General features: G+C 41.4%; 1 protein-coding gene across 1 annotated transcript in view; it reads left to right on the top strand.

Moving 5' to 3' along the window:
• The window catches only part of B3GAT2 (beta-1,3-glucuronyltransferase 2), a gene marked incomplete at both ends in the record, with an annotated part of 72,085 nt that overhangs the window by 31,118 nt on the left and 17,322 nt on the right, over positions 1–23,645 (top strand). Inside the window, one exon of the mRNA XM_080807186.1 lies at positions 15,284–15,428. Coding sequence (XP_080663312.1) covers positions 15,284–15,428 — 145 coding nt within the window. The remainder of the gene's footprint in view (positions 1–15,283; positions 15,429–23,645) is intronic.

The following is a 23,645-nucleotide window of genomic DNA, read 5'->3' as shown; positions in this document are numbered from 1 at the left end:
GGTTGTTATCTGTCAGTCATCTGTTTCCTCATAAATATATTCAGGTCAAACCCCTTTAGCCAGGATACCACATGGATGACCTTGTCTTCCTCTCCTGCATTCAGTGGGGTGGCGTATATTGTTAGGTCATGTTATGGGTGGTGACACCAAGCTTGACCACTGGGTCGAGGCAGTGACTGCAAAATTTCTCCATTGTGAGGACGTATTTTGCTTTTGTGTTTGTTAGGTAAGTCATAGGTTGATACGAAAGTAGTTAAATGTCTTGTTTCTCAACTTCTACCCAAGAGTTCTAACATCCAGTGAACGTTCTTGCTTCAATTAGTACATTGTGGGTATGAAGTGGTTATTTTCTTGTTGCGTCCTCCTTTTTTCCTCTGTTAGTTGGCATCCTTCTTAAAAAGCAGCTTCACTCTCACACATACACCCCAAGTCGTAACCTTAGACTTGTTGGTCCTTTTCCCCTCAGTGTTGTTTGTTTAATCTATCAGAGTCCTTCTTCTTCTTCCATCTCCTGATGCTCAAATTGTTCCCACAATGACCAGCAACACTTCATACCTGCTTCTGTCTTCATTCCACATGTCTTTTGTTGTCTCTGAGGGCATCTTTGGTTTTCTGGCACAAAATATTCTAGACTCATCTTATACATTCCTTGTGCCAGTCCCGGAATCGGCCACTATTCCAAGGAGTAGGGAGAATGGTATTTACAAACTAAGATCAGGGTGCTAGATATAGTTATTGCTATTGAGGTGTTGATATTTTTAGGTCTTCTAATCATGAATTCATATCAAAACCTTTTAATTATTTTGTTTTGAGTTGTATTTATGAGGTATAATTTACTTATGATAAAATGTACTCATTTTAAGTGTAGAGTTAGCTGTATTTTAGCAAAAACACCCTTGTAACTATCACCTTATAACCATTTATAGGCAGTTTCATCATGAGCTCCAATCTGCTTTCTCTCATTATAGATCAGTTTGCCTAGTCTGGAATTTCATGTAATTGGAATAGTACCATATGTAGCCTTCTCTTCTAGTTTCTTTCACTCAGCATTATTTTTCTGAGGTTCATGCATGTTATGAATATTAATAGTTCACTACTTTCTATTGCTGAGTAGTAGTCTATTGAATGGATGTATCACTAATTGTTTATCTGTTTACAAGCTGATGTATGTTTGGGCTGTTTCCAGCTTATGGCTATTAGGAATAAAGCTTCTGTGAACACTCAGGTGCAGGTTTTTATGTTGACTAGGCTTTCCTTTCCCTTGGGTAAATATCTAGAAATGGAATTGCTAGGTCATAGGATAAGTATATATTTTTTAACTTTATAAGAAACTGCTGCATTGGTTTCCAGAGTGGTTGTACTATTTTATCCTCCCAACAGGAATGTATAAGGGACCCAGTTACTCCACATCTTCATCACTACTTGGTATTGTCAGTCTTTTAATTTTAGCTCTTCTGGTGGGTATATAGTGGTATCTTGTGATTTTAATTGCTGGCTTTAATTTGCTAATTTTTATTTTTCATGACTAATGATAGAGAACATCTTTTCATGTGCTAATAGTTCATTTTCTTTGATGAAATATCTGTTCAAATCTTTTGACCTGTTTTTTAATTAAGGTTAACAGTGGTTAAAGCTATTCATCCTTTAGACATCTTTGTTGAGCTATAAGAATTCTGTGTATTCTGCATATAAGCTTTTTGTCAGATATAGGTATTGGAATGTTTTCTTCCAGTCTGTGACTTGATTAAAAAAAAAAAATTGCTAAAAGTATCTTCTGGGAGAGTAGAAAATTTTAATTTCAATTTCTGATTTGTTTTTAAAGTTGGCATTTTTAGGTATTACCTGAGGAATCTTTGCCTACCCTAAGACTTCAGAGATTTTCTTCTGTATTTTCTTTTGCAAGTTGTATAAATTTAGTTTTTGTACTTAGGACTGTGATTCCATTTTGAGTTTTTATGAATTTGTGAGACATGGAGACAAGTTCTTTTTTTTTTTTTTCTCTCTCTTCTTCCCTTTCCCCTTCCCTCCTCTCCCTTTCTCTCCCCTCCCCTCCCCTTCCCTTTCCTTCACTCCCTTCCTTTCCCCTCCCCTTTCTTTTCCTTCCATAGATACCCAATTCTTCCAGCATTATGTACTGAAAGCTTTGTCCTTTCCCCCATTGCAATGCCTCGGCACACTACTTTAAAAAAAAAAAATCAACCAACCATCTATGGGAAGAACTCCTTATGAACTCTGATCTCTTTCATTTATTTACCTATCTTTACACTAATATCTCACTGTCTTGATTAGAGTAGCTTTATAATAAGCCGAGCCCAAGCTAGCTCCTCCCAGACAATCCATACCAGGATTCACAAATTGATATGCTTTTAAGCAGGTGGCGTACTTAAGTTGGCCATGTGTAAGCATTTACTTAATTGGTATTAAAACTTGAAGGACTGAAACTACAACCTAACTTATTTTCATTTATTAAGGTTTTAATGTTCCTTTTTCATGTATTTCTTGTAGTTCCTATGTTTCTAATGCTGTCTTAAATACATACTTTGAATATTAAATATACAGGAACATCTCTCATTTCCATACACACAACAGTGTTGCCTCCCTGTTTCTTGAAATGTATGGCCCATTTGGTGTGTTTCTCAGTTTTCCCACTTTGGAGATAAGAACACTTCCTGTGACAGCACCAACTAGTAATCATGGTGATTGACACTCAGCTTTGGGGCTGTGATGGGAGAGGTGGGGGACCATGGACAACAGGGGATGGCTATGTAGTAGCCTTGCCGTGCCAGCGTTGCCATGTGTAATGCTAGCCCAGCTTGCCGAATTTTCAGAGACACCAGAAATCTTTGGATTGTAACATGTCTCCATTTAAAACACAACATCTCTGTGCAGACCAAACCACACTTTGCTGCAGGACCACGTTTGGACCCGTGCTCCTTTGGTCTTCACAATACCTAAGAGCACAAAAAGTGAGAGAAAAATTGACACCCAAGCTAGAAAATAAGTCTGCATCATACCTCACAAGGGTGGATGGAAAAGGAATGATTGCCTTAGAAACTTTTAAATTATTATTTTTTAAATAATGGACTTTATTCTTGTAAAGTAACCAGTTTTGTTTACTTTTATTTTTAATTAAACTGTAGTGGATGTACATTAGTTTCAGTTGTATAGCATAGTGTAGTGATTCAACAAGTATAAACATAGGGACAACTGGGTGGCTCAGTTTGTTAAACATCTTCCTTCAGCTCAGGTCATGATCCCAGGGTCCTGGGATCGAGCCCCATACCCAGCTCTCTACTCAGTGGGGGGAACCTGCTTTTCCCTTTCCCTCTGCCTGCCACTCCACCTGCTTGAGTGCTCTCTTTCTGTCTCTGTCAAACAAATAAAACCTTTAAAAAAAAAACAAGTATAAACATAAAATTCTCACCATGGTAAGTGTAGTTACCATCTGTTACCATACAGTGTTAATACAGTGTTATTGGCTATATTCCCTATGCTATATTTTTCATCTCTGACTTCTAACTGGGAGTTTGTATCTCTTACTCTCCTTCACCTATTTCACCCCTCGCCTCACTCCCTTCCCCTCTGGAAAGTACCATTTTTTTCTCTGTATTTATGAGTCTGTGTCTGTTTATTTGGTTGATTGGTTTTTAGATTCCACACATAAGTGAAATCGTAAGGTGTTTGTCTTTTTTGGACTTATTTCACTTAGCATATTACCTGTTAGGTCTATCCATAATGTCACAAATGACAAGATTTCTTTCTTTTAATGGCTGGGTAATACCCCATTGTATATACACCACATCTTCTTTATTCATTCACCTGTTGATGGGCACTTCGGTTGCTTCCGTATCTTAGCTATTATAATTAATGCCACAGTAAACATAGAGGTGCATATATCTTTTCTAATTTGTCTTTTTATTTTCTTCGAGTAAATATAGAAGTGAAATTACTGGATTTTATGGTACTTCTATTTTTAGTTTTTTGAGGAACCTCCATACTGTTTTCCACAGTGGCTGTACAACTTAAATTCCCACTGACAGTGCACAAGGGTTCACTTTTCCCACATCCTCATTGACACTTGTTATTTCTTGTCTTTTTGATACTAGCAATTCTGATGAGTGTGAGGTGGTATCTCCCTGTTGTTTGGATTTGCACTTCCCTGATGTTGAGTGATGAACGTCTTTGCATGTGTCTGTTGGCCATCTGTATGTCATCTTCAGAAAAATCTCTGTTTAGGTCCTCTGCCCATTTTTAAATAAGATTGTTTGGTTTATTTTTGTGTTGAGTTGTAGGACAACTTTATATATTTTGGATATTAACAGCTTATTGGTTATATCATTTGCAAATATCTTCTCCTATTTATTAGTTTGCCTTTTCACTTTGTCTATGGTTCCTTTTCCTTTGCAAAAGCCATTTTGCTTAATGTAGTCCCCATTGTTTATTTTTGTTTTTGATTCCCTCACTTGGGTAGACTTATCCAGAAAAATTTTATAAGGATGATGTCCACTAGATTACTGCCTATGTTTACTTTTAGTGCTTTTATGGTCTCAAGTCTCACAGTTAGGTCTTTAATCCATTTTGACTATTTTTATGTATTGTGTAAGAAAGTGGTTTAGTTTTATTCTTTTGCATGTAGCTGTCCAGTTATCCCAACACCATTTATTGAAGAATCTGTCTATTCCTCAGTGTATATTCTTGCTTCCTTTGTTATAGATTAATTGGTCATATAAGTGTGGGTTTATTTCTATACTCTTTAGTCCATTGATATGTGTGTCTGTTTTTGTGCTAGTACCATACTGTTTTGATTACTACACTTTTGTAGCATAGTTTAAAATATGGGATTGTGATACCTCCAACTTTGTGCTACTTTCTTAAGATTACTTTGGCAATTTGGCTCATCTTCTGTGGTTCCATACAAATTTTAGGATTATCTTTTCTAGTTCTGTGGAAAAAATGCCATTAGTATTTTACTTTTTTAAAGATTTTATTTATTTATTTGACAGAGAGAGAGAGAGATCACAAGTAGGCGGAGAGGCAGGCAGAGAGAGAGGAGGAAGCTCTGCTGCTCTGCTGAGCAGAGAGCCCGATGCGGGCCTTGATCCCAGGACCCTGAGATCATGACCTGAGCTGAAGGCAGAGGCTTAACCCACTGAGCCACCCAGGTGCCTGCCATTAGTATTTTGATGAGGATTGCATTGAATCTGTAGATTGCTTTGGGTAGTATGGACATTTTAACAATTCTTCCAGTCCATGAACATGGTATATCTTTCCATTTGTTTGTGTCATCTTTATTTCAACAATATCCTAGTTTTCAGAGTATAGGTCTTTTACCTCTTTGGTTAAGTTTATTCCTAGATATTTTATTCCTTTCAAAAAAAAAAAAAGATTGTATTTATTTGAGAGAGAGAGAGAGGGGGCAAGAGAGAGCATGAGCATGACTGTAGTGAGGCGGGTGGGGCAGAGGGAGAGGGAGAGCAGACTCCCTGCTGAACAGGGAGCCTGACCTGGGGCTCCATCCCAGGACCCTGAAATCATGACCTGAGCTGAAGGCAGACTTTCAACTGACTGAGACATCCTGGCACCCGGTATTTTATTATTTTTGATACAATTGTGGATGGTATTGTTTTCTTTTTTCTTTTTCTTTTTCTTTTTTTAAAGATTTTATTTATTTATTTGATGGAGAGAGAGATCACAAGTAGGCAGAGAGGCAGGCAGAGGGAGGAGGGAAGCAGGCTCCCCGCTGAGCTGAAAGCCCGACGTGAGCTCAATCCCTGGACCCTGAGATCATGACCCAAGCTGAAGGCAGAGGCTTAACCCACTGAACCACCCAGATGCCCCAATGGTATTGTTTTCTTAATTTCTTTTTCTTGCTAGTTTGTTTTTAGTGTATAGAAATGCAACAGATTTCCATCTACTGATATTTTATTCTTCAACTCTACTGAATTCATTTATTGTAACAGGTTCTTGTCATGAAGAGATGTTGAATTTTGTTGGTTTTTCTGCATCTGTATGATTTTTATTCTTCATTTTATTAATGTGGTGTATCATGTTAATCAGTTTGCATATATTGAACCGTCTTTGCATCCTGGAATAGATTCCACTTGATTGTGGTGAATGATATTTTTAATGTATTTTTATATTTGATTTGCTAATATTTTGTTGACAATTTTTTCATCTATGTTTATCAGAGATACTGGTGTATAATTTTCTTTTTTTTTTTTTTTTTTTTTTTTGTAGTGTCTTTTTCTGGTTTTGGTATCAGGGTAATGCTGATCTCATAGAATGAATTTGGAAACATTCCTTCCTCTTCTATTTCCTGGGATAGTTTGAGGATAGTTATTAAGTTGTCTTCAAATGTTTGGTAGCATTCACTTGTGAAGCCATTTGGTCTTGGATTTTGTTGGGAGTTTTTTTGATTATTTATTTAATTTTGTTACTAGTAATTGGTCTGTTCAGATTTTCTATTTGTTCCTGATTCTGTCATGAAAGATTGTGTCTAGAAATTTATCCATTTCTTCTAGGTTGCTTAATTTATTGGCATATAATTTTTTTGTAGTAGTCTTATAATCCTGTTATTTTTTGGTTTTGTTTTGTTTTTGGGGTGTGTGTGTGTGTGTGTGTGTGTTTATTTTGAGTGTGTTTCTTTTCTTTCGTTTCTGGTTTCATTTGAGTATTTTTTATTACCCGAGTCTGGTTAAAGGTTTATCAATTTTGTTTATGTTTTCAAAGAATTAGCTCTTAGTTTCATTGATCTTTTCTATTTTTTTTTTCTAGTCTTTATTTCATTTATTCCTTCTCTGTACTTTATTTTCTCCTTCTACCAACCTTGGCTTTGTTCTTTTTCTAGCTCCTTTAGTTGTAAGTTTAGATTGTTTATTTGAGATTTTTGTTTGTTTCTTAAAACCTACATTGCTATAAATTTTCTCTTAGAACTGCTTTTGCTGTGTTTCAAAGATTTTGAACCAATGTGTTTCCATTTCCATTTGTCTCGGGTATTTTTTTGTTTTTCTCTATGATTTCTTTGTTGACTCCTTGGTAGTTTAGTATTATGCTTTTTAGTGCCACATTTGTGTTCTGGTTCTTTTATTGTAATTGATTTCTGGTTGGAAAAGATGAATATAATTTCAGTCTTCTTAAATTTATTGAGACTTATTTTGTGGTTGAACATGTGGTCCGTCCTGTATAATGTTACTGGTGCAACTGCTTATGTGGGCTGAAAGAGAGCAAAAAAATTGGTGCCCAACAGCACTTCTGTTCCTGGAGAAAGTTCCTGCAGATCTGCCTCTGTGGCACAGGTACTAAAATTAGTCAGTAAATCTTCATGTGCTTTTTCACTCCCAGGTGCTTTTCAAACTGTTACTTCTGTGCTGGGTCTTGTGCAGAGTGATACATTGTGCTAGCTCTTTAAGGCAGAGACTTGGCTTCCTGTGGCCTCTCTGGCTCTCCAGGAGTCCAGACCTGCTGACTTTTAAAGCCAGTATTGTGGTGACTTACCTTCCCAGTGCAGGTTCTCAGGGCTGGGCATTCCTGGTGTGGGCCTTGATCCCTTTGCTGCTCATGCTTGTGATGTCCCTTCTGACTGTGGGTAGCTATGCTGGAGGTTTGGCTCCCAGCTGCATCTCTGCCCCTCCTACTCTATTCAATGTGGACTTCTCCTTAGGACTTTAGATGTGGAAGGTTGGTTCTCCCAGACTTCAGGTTATTTTCAGAGTGAGCTGCAGTATATGTAGTTGGCTTGGTTTGTCCCTGGGAGGTGGTGAGTTCAGGATCTTCTCCCATCTCTTTCTGTCCCATCTTCCCTCTCTCCAAAAAACCGAAGTTTTTGATTTATAGAAAAACTGAGGAGATACTAGAAAGTTTCCTATACTTCATATCCAGTTTCCTCTTCTATTAACATTTTACATTATTAGAGTACCATGTATTATAATTAATGAACCAGTATGAACCAAAGTATATTCTTTATTTAGATGTGCTTGGTTTGTACCTGATGGCCTTTTTCTGTTTTAGGATCCCATCTTAGATGCCACATTACATTGAGTTGTCATGTTTGTTGAGGTTCTTCTTGGCTGGGACAGTTTCTAAGATTTTTCTTGTTATCGATAACTTGACAATTTTGAGGAGCACTGGTTAGGTGTATTAGAGGACTCCCTTCTATTGGAATCTGTCCGATGTTTTTCCTGAGTAGATTGTGGGATTACTGGTTTCAAGGAAGAAGACCACAGTGGTAAGTGCTACGTTCGTAACATCACATCAAGGGTACAGAGAATCAACATTATTTTATGATCCAAGTTGTTCTGGTTCTGACCATTGGAACTCTTTCGGTCGACTGTGTCCTTTTGACATACCTCCATCACTGTGGGTTTGGTTGAGGTTCTCGTGTGTTTGTTTGCTTTTCAACACTTCCTTACTTCCTGGTGATATAAGATGCTTCATGCTCACCTTGTGTCTGTTCTGCCCACTCCTAGAATCAGCCATTTCTCCAAGAAGCCCTGGTTCCTTTTATTGAAGAATGATATTAGAAAATATCATTTTCTAATATCATCTAATATCATATCATTAGAAAAATGATATTAGAAAAGACCTTTTCTAGAGGTAGCCTTTCTTGGTACATCATGAGGAAGATGCATACTATCAACGTGACTTACCAATGTTGATGTTAACCTTGATCATTTGTCTCATCAGCTCTCTTTACTGTAAAGCACCTTCCCCACTCCAGACTTCCTTCCAGGCTTTTCTTTTGGAAAGAAGTTACTGTGTACAGCTCATGCTTAAGGAATGCATTCCACCTCCTTGTTGGGAAGTTATCTGCATAAATTTTTTGGAATGCTTCTGAATGGGAGATTTGTCTATTGTCCATTTACTTATTTATTCAATCACTTATATATTTCAGGTTATATTAGTGTTTTGTATTTATTTATACTTTTAAGGTATAATCCAATACTCCTTAATTTGTTGTTCACATTGTTCCAGCTTTGGCCAACTGGAGCTCTTTCAGTTGACTCCTGCATGTCTTTTATATCCTCCGATCAATGTGCAGTTTTTTATTTGCTTTTGTTCTTGAGCACTTCCTTACTTTCTCACTGTAAAGATACCTTGGGATATGTCTTGTGTATTTTTTGCCTCAGACCTAGAATCAGCTACTTCTGCGAGTGGGTCTGGTTCCTTCTATTAGAGTATGGTATTAGAAACCAAGATCTGGGCACCAGGTGGGCTCATTGCTACTGGAGTGTCATTATTTCTGGGCCCCGTCTGCTGATAGAGCAAGGAAACAACCATGTGATACTAATCCATGTATACACATCTCTCTATCTGTATAACCATCTCAATAACCATCTGTATAACTATCTGTGATACTAACCCATGTAGACACATCACTCTATCTGTATAACCATTTCAGCTAAAAATGAGTTCATATTGATGTCTCCAGCTCTAATCTATAACCACATGGATAATTCCAGCCTTCTCTTCTGTTTGTCTGTAAATTCTTACTACAACAGTGAGAAACTTGACTCCTAACTGCCACTGTCCACAATAGATTTTCTGTTTTGTTTTGTTTTTTAATTAAAGAATGCAGGGGAATATTCCTGTTAGGAGCCCATGAACCTGAGTTCCTTTTCCTGGAATATTTTTGGTCTTCTTGTCCACAGTGGTTCATGCTTCAGGCTTTAGACTTAGCTCATGCTGATGTCCTCAAGGAAACTTCAGCAAATCCTAGATCACATCAGATCCTCCACATCCTGCTCCTATAGACTGTCTTCTTCCCTTACAGCCCTTATCAGCATAGAAATTAAGTAACTAATTTTGCAATTTGATGTGTCATTGCTTTTTCTGTCCTGGAATGTTGGCTTGTTAAATGAGAACATTGTCAGCCTTGCTCAGGGCCTAGCACAGCACTAGACACACATTATGTGATGGATGGTTTAGTGAAAAAATACAACAGGTATGGAAGAAATGTTAGACTTGATCTTCTAACCAATAACATAGGAGATGGGTTTGGAATATAACATTAGGAACATTTCTGCTTTCTAGAATTCTTAGATACTTTATGCACCTCAAAAGTTCATGCTGTGGGAATGGAGGTATAGGGAAATCAGGCAAAAAAAAAAAATCCTAGGCAATGTAAAGTTACATGAAGGACTCTGGAATGAGTAGCATTGAGCCAAGTGTCCATTAGTTGAAGGAAATTGTTGCTAAAACTATTAGGGGGCAGATGCAAGAAAGAAAGCACAGATATGACATTAATTTTCAAACTTGTTCCCAAAGAATTTTATGGGTACGTTGGATTATGTAATGTTGTTTCTCTGTTGGAAATATCAGATGTTTATGGACAGTGAAATTGGAGAAGGATCCTCAACTCCAGGTCATCATTTTTTTATTTCTTCCTTGTATTTGTTCTGCTCTTTCCTTGTGTCTTCTGTTTACTGGATCCTTTTGGATTTAGGGTGTTTTTCTTTCCCATTGCAGTGTTTAAAAAACAGGATACAGAGTGTCATTCTTTATTGTAATTCTCCTTAAGGTTACCTATAGCATTTTAATTTTGATTTATTTACTTATTAAAAAAAATTTTTTATCTTATTTTCAGTGTTCCAGAATTCATTGTTTATGCACCACACCCAGTGCTCCATGTAATATGTGCCCTCCATAACACCCACCACCAGGCTCAACCAACCCCCCATCCCCCTCCCCTCTAAAACCCTCAGTTTGTTTCTCAGAGTCCACAGTCCCTCATGGTTTGTCTCCCCCTCCAATTTCCCCAACTCACTTACAACATTTTAAATTTCAGAAGATCAAGAACTTTATTCATTTCCCTTTGGAAAAAATAAGACAAGACTTCACCTTACTGGTGTGTCTTAAAGGAAGCTAAAAGCATTTGTTTAACTCTTTCTGCTTTACTCTAGGCATTCTGATGATCACCTAGTATGATCTTCTGAAGTATTCCAGTCCCTGGAGCTGGCTCTTAGCTATTCCCCAGGGAGGGACCAAAAGGTTGTAAAGCTGCAGAAAAGAGTTGGCTAAAAACCCCAGGGGCTGATTGTTGGTGAGGGTCACCAGACACAGGTGGGGGAAGTAATTACCTGCCTCCCTCCTTTCCTCAGAAGATGAAGATGAACAACCACCTGCCCTGGGATAGTTTTTGTTGTTTTTGGCTTTTGGTGTTTTTAAAAGTAGTCTCCACAGCATTGAAGAGTGGAGCTTATCGCAGGCTTGATCATACAACCCTGAATTCAAGACCTATGCTGAGATCAAGACTGCTTCTTAACTAGCTGAGCCAGCTAGGTGAGCCAATGAGGCACGTCTGCCTTTCGATAGTTTACATGGCATTTAGGAAGAGTGTGGAGATGTACCAGAGGTATCTTTTGTGTCCTTAGTAGCCCTTGGGACTATGGAAATAGTCCACAATTTTGGCTGGTTAACCTTGCTGTGCAAGTTCCATCTATTTAATCGAGGTCGTGGTGGGAGAAATAAATGATAGATTATGACTTTGGCATTGAATAAATAGGAGGAGAATGCCTTGGGGATCTATTTGTACTATTGTAACTCTTAGAAATATGTGAATTGCTTCCTCTACATCTTCTATCTAGTGGTTTAGTCCTCTGTTTTAGATTGGGGCTCACACAGCCACTTGAGGTTGTGCCCCTTATGTAACTATTATTTTGTGTTAATAAAGTAACAAAACTTTTAAATACCGAGAATATTTCAGTTATATGAAAGTGCTTTTACTTTTAATAGTAACAGTCATTGTTATCTTTCCCCCTTCTCAGAAAAGGTGGCTGCTGAGGAATTCTTAAAGAGCATAGATTGAGTGAAAAGGACACAGAACAAAGGATAGCTCCCAGGGGTGAAATGAAGAAGTTCTGTAAATAGCTGTGCTATTTTCCTTTGAAATGTCTGGCACATTCCATGTGATACAGCGGTGGGGTACTGAGGGGCCGTGTGTCTAACTCTGATGGAGCGTTCCACGCTGACTCTCAGAGCAGTGCACACATGGCAGGGGCATCTGGATCCTTCCAAAGTATTAAAATACTTAAATGATAAGCTTTTTTTTTTTTTAATTTCACATACATAATCCTGCCATATCACCTGTGTTCAGATAGTCACTCTTTCACCTTTGAACACCCAATTCTCTGAAAAAAATCCCCCGTAAGTAAGTGTTAGCTCTGAGCTGCTCTCAGGAATTTGGAATGTGATAAGCCAAACCTGCATTTTCTAGCAAGAAACTGGCACAGAAATGGGAAGTTTTGTTTCTTGGGTTCATCTCATTACCTAGAACCTGAGGCTCTTCTGAAGTCTGTGGGCCAAATCCTGCATGTCTTTCCTGGCCCAGCTTAAGAAGAAAGCCTGCCGCAACACAGGTTTGGCCGTGTTTAATTCCCTCACACCAGTGGTCTCACAGTTATGGTTTATTATTCTCCTTAATGGTGATTTCTCTATTCCTATTTTAAAATTATTTTAAACTTCTGTTCGTTTATTGTCTGTCCTTCTCCTCTTCTGATGGTGAGCTGGTCCCTTGGCCTGCACAGACACACACTGCTTGCTTGTTACACGTGGTCTTCCTTTCAGTTACTACCTGATGCTTATCAAGAATTTTTTGGCACCTGACATACGTAGGGCACAACCTATGCATTTTCAAGAGGACACACAAGGTGGAGAAGGGGTCTGTTTCCCAGCATTTGGCAGATTTGAAAATTTAATGCTCTGGGTAAAAGCAATTTAGGAACTGAAAAATCATGCACATTTTAAGGAAATACCAACAAAGAACAGTACTGTTGTTAATACCTTAGAGATAGATATAAGGCCACTGTGTTAATTTAGGAAAAACGCATGTATTTAGATTTTAGTTTTTTCATATGTTTGCACGTTTGATACATAAGACAGATAGAAATGTTTACACTTTCTGGAGTGTGTGAGGGAACAGGAGTTTGAAGGTGGAGTGAGTTGGGGAGAGGGTGATATTTCTGTGGAAATTTTAGTAAACTTTCTGGGTTTTCTTTTCCCCACCTACAGAGATGACATAGGACACAAAACATTAAATGTTAATACTGATTCAAGAATTGAATCACGTGGGTGCCTGGGTGGCTCAGTGGGTTAAGCCTCTGCCTTTGGCTCAGGTCATGGTCTCAGGGTCCTGGGTTCGAGGGCCCCCGCCCCCGCCCTGCATCCGGCTCTCTGCTCAGCAGGGAGCCTTCTTCCTCCTCTTTCTCTCTGCCTGTGTCTCTGCCTACTTGTGACCTGTCTGTCAAATAAATAAAATCTAAAAAAAAAAAAAAAATTAAATCATGAAAATATTGCTGAGGAAAATGAGAAATCTACGTAAATGAAGAAAAATCTACGTAAATGTCTTATTCATGACCCGATTTTGTTAAGCTGTCTCTTCTCACCAAATTGATACATAGATTTAATGCAATCCCAATAAAAATTTGCTAAAATGTTCAAGGTGCATCTGAAACTCATATGGAAAGGAAAAGGAATTAGAACAGTCAAAACAACTTTGATGAAGAAGAACAAAGGATTAATACTACTGGACTACCAGAGTACTCTAGAGCCACAGTAAATCAGGACAGGGTGTTAGCATCAAGATCAACAAATGGACCAGCAGATCAGAGGAGAATGTCCATAAATAAACCCACAAAGGTGCAAAGACACTTCAGCTCTGGGACAGTCACATATCCATTTACATACTGTGGTTGGAACAGTTGGATATCCGTATGCAAAAAGGAGAAAGAACAGGGGCACCTGGGTGGCTCAGTGGGTTAAAGCCTCTGCTTTCGGCTCAGGTTATGATCCCGGGGTCCTGGGATCGAGTTCCGCATCAGGCTCTCTGCTCAGCAGGGAGCCTGCTTCTCTTCCTCTCTCTCTGCCTGCTTCTCTGCCTACTTGTGATCTCTGTCTGTCAAATAAATAAATAAAATCTTTAAAAAAAAAAAAAAAGGAGAAAGAACATAGCTTCAGGGGTGCTTGGGTGATGCAGTCAGCCCCTCATAGCATACTCACAAATTAATGCTAAATAGATCATAACCTAAATAGATCATAAACCTAAAAGTGACAACTATAATACTTGTAGAGAGGAGGAGAAAACTTGTGATTTTGAGTTAGGCAAAGATTCTATTTTTTTTTTAATTTTATTTGTTTTAGGAAGAGAGAGAAAGAGCATGTGCTTGCAAGGAGAGGAGCAGAGGGAGAGGGAGTTAATCTCCAGCAGACTCCATGCTGAGCACGAAGCTTTGGTGTTGGAGGGGGAAAAAAAGCTTTGGTGTTGAAATTGTCATTACAACAGTCCACCAAATGCAGCTGTGTAGGTTATACCCAAGGACACCCCCAGCTGAGAGGGTGAGTGGAGCTGAAAGCAGCCTGTACTTTAATGGCCAAGACATGGGCCCAGCATACGTGTGTGCCCGAGGAAAGGGAACTTTCTAGTTTGCTGCACAAAGGTGTCTTGTGGGCTGCTTATGGTCCTGTTTCACACATGTTTTAGAAGGTGGTGATGATGGCTTCCCCCCAGAATGCTGCCCTGCCATTAGCAAGCTTTGTTGTGAACATGTCTTTTCCCTTAAAGAAATCCAGTAAATCACTTTCAGCCGAGGGCCGTCTTTAACCAGAATTCCACCAGATACTACAGTGTGTGCTGGAAGAGAGAAGGCGAGCTTCTCCAGCGGCCCTCATGATGCCCTTCCTCCTTTAGTTGGGCTCAGTTGCCCTTGAAAGGTGGAATGTAGGGTGTGGGGTTTTTTTTGTTTTTTGGTCTTTCTCAAGGATGCCCAGTATCCCCTCTCTATCTGGATGCCATTAGTAACAGCCTCAGCCAGTATGTCTGTGTCTGTATAAATAAACAAGTCATAGAAAGGCAACTCCTGCGGCTTTTCTGAGTGAACTTTTTGCTGTCACTGAGCAGTCAAGTTTCCTAAGGGGAAGTCAACCCTTTCACTTCCAAAGATGCCAAGTATGAAGATTCAAACTTGGAAGCAAAGAGAAAATATTTTTGACAGTCACAACCTAGCTTCAAATAAGTGACGTCCAGATACTGACACCCACTTTCTTTCTCTCAAGCCTTGAGCCACCAGCTGACTCTGTGACAGAGGGTGGCTGATGGCGCCAAGCAGCCGGGCGTCGGGCATCAGTCTGCCAGTAGAAGCGTTCTGTCGGGACCTTCAGCTTCTGAAAATCTATGCCCCGCCTCCACCCCACACCGCTACCCCATTTCTACTATGTGGTTCACATTTCTTTCCTCCCTTCGAGTTGTTGTCCCTCAGGAAACTTAAACCACATCTCTTTCCCCTTTTTATAGATGCGAACTACACGCAAAGTCTCTGTCTGGCCAGTGGGCCTGGTTGGTGGGCGACGCTATGAACGTCCGTTGGTGGAAAACGGCAAAGTCGTGGGCTGGTACACCGGCTGGAGAGCAGACAGGCCTTTTGCCATCGACATGGCAGGTGAGGAGTGTGGACGGTGACCTTTGCTCCTCCCTGATTGTTCTTCCAGGGTCCTGTTTGCTGTAACAGTGTGCTGGAGGAAGGAAGCCTTGAAAGACCCTACGTCGTATTCTATTCAGCAGATAAACTAAGTAAACCTTCGAAACAGGCTTTTTGATTAATTCAGGTAGAGATGGACCTCATGGGTGCTTAGAATTGATTATTCTATCAGCTGTCCATGCAGCCATCTCTTCAACAAGCGTGTATGTGCCGGGTGCTGGGCTGAGTGTCCCGTCAGTGGTGGCAACCAAACTTGGCTCCTCCTCACCGGGGCTGCTGCCTGTGCCTTCTGGTTCCCCTCTCTAGGAGTCCAGTTGGTTTCAGTATATAACATGCTTACTGATAAGCTTAATAGTGATATAAAATTGACAAGCTAATCATTTTCATGCTTAATTGATAAATTCAGTGCTTATTGATACATTTAATAGCTGAAACATAAAATTGGGTTTCTGGTTTTTCAACCATTGCTTAACTGAGTATAACTATCTTTTAAAGTTTATATCCCCTGGAACACCTGGGTGGCTGTCAGTTATGAGTCCAACTCGTTGATTTTGACCGAGCTCATGATATCAGGGTTGTGAGTTCAGGCCCCACATTGGGCTCCATGGGCTCCACGTGGAGTCTGCTTAAGATTCTCTCTCTGCCCTTCCCCCCTCTAAAAAAATGAAGTTTTTATTCTCTGACCAATCCACTGAATTGAGAAAGACCTGTAGTAGTCCACAAATCCTAAAATGTTACATTATCATAAAGTGACTCCTTTTCAGTGGGTTATATAAGACAATGCCTGTGGTAACTGTGGAAGGAAGTACTTTAAAACATGAGGCTTAGAGGCAAGAAAAATCACTGACATTTATAACCTAGAGGATGGAGGCAGAAAAGCTTCAAGATTAATCTCCTCCATCTTCAACTCTAGAGCACAGCCCTGTCTGTCTGTCTGTCTGTCTGTCATCCTGTGCTTGGCCAGTCCTTTGTGGATATTTCCCAACTGCTCTCAAAATCTCTACACTCAGAATACTGATGGGACGAAGACTGCGTTTTGAACTGGATTCATCACTTTTGTTTTGACGATCCTATAAATTTGAGGGAGCAAGATCATGAAGAGTGCGCGGAGGGAGAGTTGTTGGGGCAAGTTCTGGTGCACGATGCTGTGGGGGACCTCTTGCCCTGCATCACGGGAGGGAACAGACTAGGATATTTTCACTCCGTGTTTAACAAACATTTCCTGAGTGTCAGTTTTATGGAAATGTATTTCATGGTCTCTGACCCCAAGGACGGTTTGGAGCTCTTACCCTTACCTGGTCCCCCTGTGCTGCGCTCCCCTCTCTATTTTCTGACCTCCCCCAACATAAGCCTTACCCGTTGGCCTTCGGTCCCTGCGGCCTCAGGGCTGAGTGCCGTCTCCACCGAATCCTTCACCTGAAGGCCGACAGAGGCGAGGTCAGCCATACTTGGAAGGTCCCGAGGGTTCCCAAAAGAGGCCTTTCCTCAGTGAAATGGGAGTTCATCGCTCTGAAATTAAAAGGCTGTGTCTTTGGAGAATCTGGCTTCTTGCCGAGAGGAAGTATAACTCTGAGCAGAAAACTTCGAGAACATTAGACAAAGTCTTTGGCTTCCCTAGGGCTTCGTTTCCCAGTGTGTAGAATGAGATGCAGCGTGAACCACCACTGAGGTCTTCTCTGGTGTGTTCTTCCTTCTCCAGGCTTCTGTCCTTGGGAAGCTCAAAGAGAAGCCAGGTCCCTAGTCCCCCCCCCCTTTTCTTTTAAAGATTTTATTTATTTATTCATGAGAGAGAGAGAGAGAGAAAGGTGGAGGCAAAGGGAGAAGCAGGTTCCCAGCTCCACAGGGGCAGGACTCAATGTGGGACTTGATCCCAGGACCTCATGTATTTTATCCTGAGTGGAAGGCAGACGCTTCACTGACTGAGCCTCTCAGTTGTCCAGCCTCTCAGTTGTTGAGACTGCTAAAGCAGCCAGCTGATGGGTGTTTGGTCCTTACCTTTCCCAGAGCCTTGCTTCACCACAGGCTTGGCATACGTGTCTCCTTATACACAGGATCTCTGCCCGCAACCCTGCAAGGTAGCTTCAAGGTGAGGACAACTTGGATTAAGTCTTTCTGGATTTTATTATAGGAACTTTTACGTAGATGATCAAGTATCCAGTAAACCCACTGAATATTTGCATTGAGGGGCGCCTGGGTGGCTCAGTGGGTTAAAGCCTCTGCCTTCGGCTCAGGTCATCAATATCTGCATTGATTCCCCCCAGAGTTTGAATCCAAATAGATATATCTGAAATTCAAGAAAGGCACATGGGTTTTATGCATTAGGCCTGGCCTATGACAAGATATTTGGTACCTTTTTACTTCTATGACATGACTGATGTTTGGCTTTTTGTGAACATTTCAATATATTTTCAAAGCATAATGACTATCATAAAGTATGAACGATTTGCCTGTTTCTTAATTATCCTTGTTTCAAAAGAGAAATATAATTTTTGTGTCTAAGAAAATAGGTTTTGCCACACTAAATTATTTTCTTCACACATGCACTTGCTTTTGCAAATTAGTTTTCAGTAAATTATTTAGTATTTTTGGAAGCCTTTAAGTGAGAGTGATTTGGTTGATCAGGTGATGATTCTGATTTGGAGGGAGTTTGTTCTCCTCCTAAAACTTAAAAAGTCACAGCTTTGTTTACATTTCACGCAAGATTCACGTACTCTCTGTGGGAAGCCAGGCCAGACCTCACAGACCTTCACATACAAACAGTACTTCCCACTTCATTTCTTCTTTTTTTAAGATTTTATTTATTTATTTGAGAGAGAGACAGTGAGAGCATGAATGGGGAGAAGGTCAGAGGGAGAAGCAGACTCCTCATGGAGCTGGGAGCCGCATGTGGGACTTGATCCCAGGACTCTGGGATCATGACACAAGCCGAAGGCAGTTGCTTAATCAACTGAGCCACCCAGACGCCCCTCCCACTTCATTTTTAAGTTACATGCACTCACAGTGTCTAGAAGGGGAGAGAGAAGCCAGAAAGCCGGTTTCGTGCTGGCTTCTGGACAGTCGGGACAGCTGCTCAGGAAACGGCCTGTGGGAGTGGAGTGAGAGGACCGCGCTGGAGCCTGGGCCTCTCCTGGATTCCCACAAGCTGAGTGAGAGACTTGACGGCTCACCATCAGGGCGCATTTCTACAACGGTCTTGCTGTGGGGGTGGCGAGCCCCTTCACTGGAAGCCCGTCGGGGTCTGTCCCGCCTGGATTTCTGTGAAGTCACAGCCTCACCTGTCACTCGAAGCTGATTTGAGTATCAGACCTTGGAACTGTAATGTTTGACGCCATTCAGGGAGTTTGACTCTGTGTCCATCTTTATTTTGCCATATTGGACTTGGCAGGGGCGATCTTTGCTCTCAGGTGAGGAAACACTGTTCTGGAATTACCTTGTAGGCACGTGTAGGGGTGTTAATGGCCTAAGCAGAGATTGTCGTACTGGGTGAAAGCTAAAAAAAAAAAAACAACCCAAACTTACGAACGATGACTACTGAAACCAGGGGTTAGGTAACCACCCACAGGATGGCTTGGGAGGGAGCGCAATGGCGGCCGTCCCTGCCCGGGGAAACAGCACGCAGGTGGCTTCTGCCCTGGCTACTGGCCACCCTGCTCCGCCGGGCAGGGAGACCCGGGAACACCTGCCTCGGGCTTCCGCTCCTACCCCTCGGCATCTGACCAGCAGCTAGCTCTGACTGACGCCAGCGAGGCACTCCACACGAAGTGTTTAGCTCTCTTTTGAAGTCAGGGTGTCATTTTCAAGTGACAGACTGCCTTTGGCCACTTCCAGGAAGGTGACAATAAGAACCATTGCTTGAAAGAACTGAGCTTAAAATAATCTTGAGCCTCGCTGGGAGGTGTGGATTTGTTCAAATTCAGAATTTAAGGCTGAGATCCCTGTTTTGAATTCTCACTGTGTGTGAGGTGGCAGGCAGGGCTCTGTGCTCCTTTAATGACAGTCCCATAGGGTTCCCAGTTGAGTGCCCAGCCCAGAGTAGGGCCTCCATTCCAGTAAAAACCCAGTGGGGTGCGCCGTTGTTCAGCTCTGCCCTAACTGCCCGGAGTCAGCTCAGACCCCACAGGTTAGCGGGCAGTCCCCACACGACTGCCTTTGCTTAACCAACAACAGTTTGGGGGTCCCAGCCCAACTGCACTCCTGACTAGCTGTAAATCTGTTGTTTTTCTCTCAGGTTTGACAATTTGCTAGCAGGACTAGTAAACAAAACTCAGGATAATGCTCTATTTATTATTAGAGTCCTTTTACAAAAGGTGCAAATTAGGACCAGTGACATGAAGAGACCCGCGGGCTGAGGTCTGGTAGAGAATGCAGAGCTGCTGTGCGATTCCTTGCAGAATGAGCTCTAGCCCCCTGCCAGTGCATTAATGCGTTCACAACGTGGGAAGTTCCACGGATCCTCTGCCTCCACAGTTTTTAGATAGTTTCATTATGTAGGCACATTTGATTGACTCAGTGGCCACACAATGGGACTCAGTCTCCAGCTTCTATCCCCAGAGGTTGGCATGGCCCCACAGCATGGTCCGGCATGGCCCCATGTTCCAATCCCCTAATCCTGTGCTTGATTTTTCCAGGAACCCGCCCGGCCCCCACTGTGGAGCTCTCCTGAGACCCTCAGCAGCCACCTAATCATTAGCACAAAAAAGTCACTCCCATCCCTCAGGAAATGCTAAGGGTTTTACAAGCTGTTGGCCCAGAATTGGCTGTCAGCTTTTCCCCATTGAGGATGATATTCTCTGTGGGTTTTTCATAGATAGCTTTTATGAAGTTGAGGAATGTTCCCTCTATCCCTTTTTGAATCGTTTTAATCAGGAACAAATGCTGTATCTTGCCAAATGCTTTTTCTGCATCAATTGAAAGGACCATATGGTTCTTTTCTCTTCTGTTATTGATTTGTTCTATCACATTGATTGATTTGCGAATGTTGAACCACTCTTGCATCCCTGGGATAAATCCCACCTGGTCATGGTGGATAATCTTTTTAGTGTACTGTTGGATCCTATTAGCTAGGATCTTGTTGAGAATCTTGGCATCCATATTCATCAGGGATATTGGTCTGAAATTCTTTTTGGTGGGGTCTTTGCCTGGTTTGGGGATCAGGGTAATACTGGCTTCATAAAAAGAGTCTGGAAGTTTTCCTTCTGTTTGTATCTTTTGAAACAGCTTCAGGAGAATAGGTATTATTTCTTCTTTGAATGTTTGGTAGAATGCTCCAGGGAATCCGTCAGGTCCTGGTCTCTTGTTTTTTGGGGGGTTTTGATCGCTACTTCAATCTCGTTACTAGTAGATATTGGTCTATTCAGGTTGTCAATTTCCTCATGATTCAGTTTTGGAAGTTTATAGGTTCCTAGGAATGCATCCATTTTGCCTAGGTTGCTTAACTTATTGGCATATAACTGTTGATAATAATTTCTGATGATTGTTTCTATTTCCTCAGTGTTAGTCATGATCTCTCCCTTTTCATTCATAATTTTATTAATTTGGGTCCTCTCTCTTTTCTTTTGGGTTAGTTTGGCCAATGGTTTATCAATCTTATTGATTCTTTCAAAAAACCAGCTTCTAGTTTTGTTGATGTGTTCTACTATATCTCTACTGTCTATCTCATTGATTTCTGCACTAATCTTGATTATTTCCCTTCTTGTGTGTGAAGTTGACTTAATTTGTTGTTGATTCTCCAGTTCTTTAAGGTGTAAAGAGAGCTGGTGTATTCTGGATTTTTCAACTTTTTGAGGGAGGCTTGGATGGCTACGTATTTCCCTGTTAGGACTGCCTTTGCTGTATCCCATAGGTTTTGGACTGAAGTGTCTTCATTCTCATTGGTTTCCGTGAATTGTTTAAGTTCTTCCTTAATTTCCTGGTAGATCCAAACATTCTTAAGCAAGGTGGTCAAGTGTTTAAATTCTTTCTAAACTTTTTCTTGTGGTTGAGTTCCAGTTTCAAAGCAGTGTGGTGTGAGAATATGCAGGAAATCATCTCCATCTTTTGGTATCAGTTGAGCCCTGATTTGTGACCCAGTATGTGGTCTATTCTGGAGAAAGTTCCATGTGCACTTCAGAAGAATGAGTATTCTATTGTTTTAGGGTGGAATGTTCTGTATATACCTGGAAGATACGGTCCATATATACAATGGAGTATTATGTCTCCATCAGAAAGGATGAATACCCAACTTTTGTATCAACATGGATGGGACTGGAGGAGATTATACTGAGTGAAATAAGTCAAGCAGAGAGAGTCAATTATCATATGGTTTCACTTACTTGTGGAGCATAACGAATAACACAGAGGACATTGCGAGAAGGAGAGGAGAAGTGAGTTGGGGGAAATTGGAGGGGGAGACAAACCATGACAGACTGTGGACTCTGAGAAACAAACTGAGGGTTTGGGAGGGGTGGGGAGTGGGGGGTTGGGTGAGCCTGGTGGTGGATATTATGGAGAGCACGTAGTGCATGGAGCACTGGGTATGGTACACAAAGAATGAATGCTGGAACACGGAAAAGAAATAAAATAAAATGGAAAAAAAAAAAAGAACGAGGCACAAAGACCAGATAATTTTTTTTTAATATACCACGGGCTCAAAAAGGATAGCTTTCATACCCTAAAGAAGGGTGTCTACCACATCCCTGTTTTACTAGTGCTTTCCTGCACAAAAACAGAGGGCACATTGGTGATGTCTCAGGGTCACTTTCAGCTTTGTCTGTGGATGTTTGAGTGACTTGTAAAAATAAGACGTGATTGTGAAGTGATGAAATCGTTTCATTTATGGCTTATGAGATGGATGAGAAGTCTAGGAGGACTCTCAGTTTTGGGGGCTGGAGTCCTGTGGACACGGGTGTGTTGAAGCTCTGGAAGTAGTTGAGGTCCCTGGAGGGCATCCCAGGATGGAGCCATTTCAAGTGGCTGCAGGGGGAGTGGCCAGGGAAGGGAGCAGGGCCTAGGCCGAGGGCAGAGGCAACCAGAGGCAAGAGGTGGGTGAGTCATGAATTTGACTATTGGCTGCCTTGTGTCTTGGATGTGAAAGAGGAGGGTGCTTGGTGGGTGTGGGAGTGTGAGAGCCGGGCATCCAGATGGTGTCATTAAGATGGTTGGCAATTAGGTATATTCCCTGGAACAGGGGATATACAGGAGAATGGGGGGCCTGAATTCAAGAGGAGTAAGAAATAGGCAGACTCCTCCAAGGAAAGTTAGATTTCCAGTAGAGCAAGAGGAAGTGGATGTTCAGTTGAGGAGAGGACTGGGGAGGTTTCACTTGGGCAGGACAGTGATCACAGAGGATGTCATGGAAGTAAGTAGCTGGAAGGGCTGCAGGGAGCTATGTGCAAGAAGGACAGGGGGATTATTTCTGAGGTCCAACTTAGGTGGCATGAGTTTTGACGGGTTTTGATTCTAAGGATTGAGGTTGTACGTGGGCCACTGTATTTATACTTTTTCTATTGGCACCTACCTTCTCCATCCCTATGGCTTATCCCCATTTCCAGTATAGTCTCTAGAGATGCAAAGGGCCCTTTTAAAAATGAAACTTAGATCCATGCTTTAGAAGAGACCTCTGGGGAAGTAGGATGAATGGTGTGTTCAGGGGTGGGGATGGCGAACACCACTAAGAGGCAAGAAGGCCAGGAACAACTCTTTCAAGAAATGTGGCAGGGTTGAGAAGGGAAGAGAGATGGTAACTGTTTCAAGGCGTAGGAGAAGTGTTTTTTTGTTTTCCTTTAATGAAAGAAGAGAAGCTGAAGTTTTGTGAGAAAAAGAGATGTGTTGAAGGCCCAAAGAAGAGGAAATGGGGTGGAGGGACTGGGGCTTCAGATGGACAAGTTGACTTTGGCAGAATCACCTCTTATTCCTAATAAGGAAGTGAGGTAACTAAGGAAACCGAGACCCGGGAAGGTGGAAATGCTGGTTGTTGGAGGCTGGCTGTCTGCTGGATATTAATGGGGTAGGAGGAGCACCGTGGACTGAATCCCGCAGACACTGCTGACCGTGGGACTGCATGGAGCCTGTGGGGAACACTCAGCCTCTGCCCCCAAGTAGTTGGTATCTAGCAGAGAGAGAATGGTTATGATAAATGTGTAACTTCCTGTCCCATGACATAGAAAATGAGGTATGAATGGGAAATTTTGGGTTTTTGTA

This window comes from Martes martes, assembly GCF_963455335.1.
Source record: "Martes martes genome assembly, chromosome: 6".
Taxonomy (NCBI): domain Eukaryota; kingdom Metazoa; phylum Chordata; class Mammalia; order Carnivora; family Mustelidae; genus Martes; species Martes martes.
The sequence above is the reverse complement of the archived record's forward strand: the minus strand, read 5'-3'. Positions and strand labels throughout refer to the sequence as shown.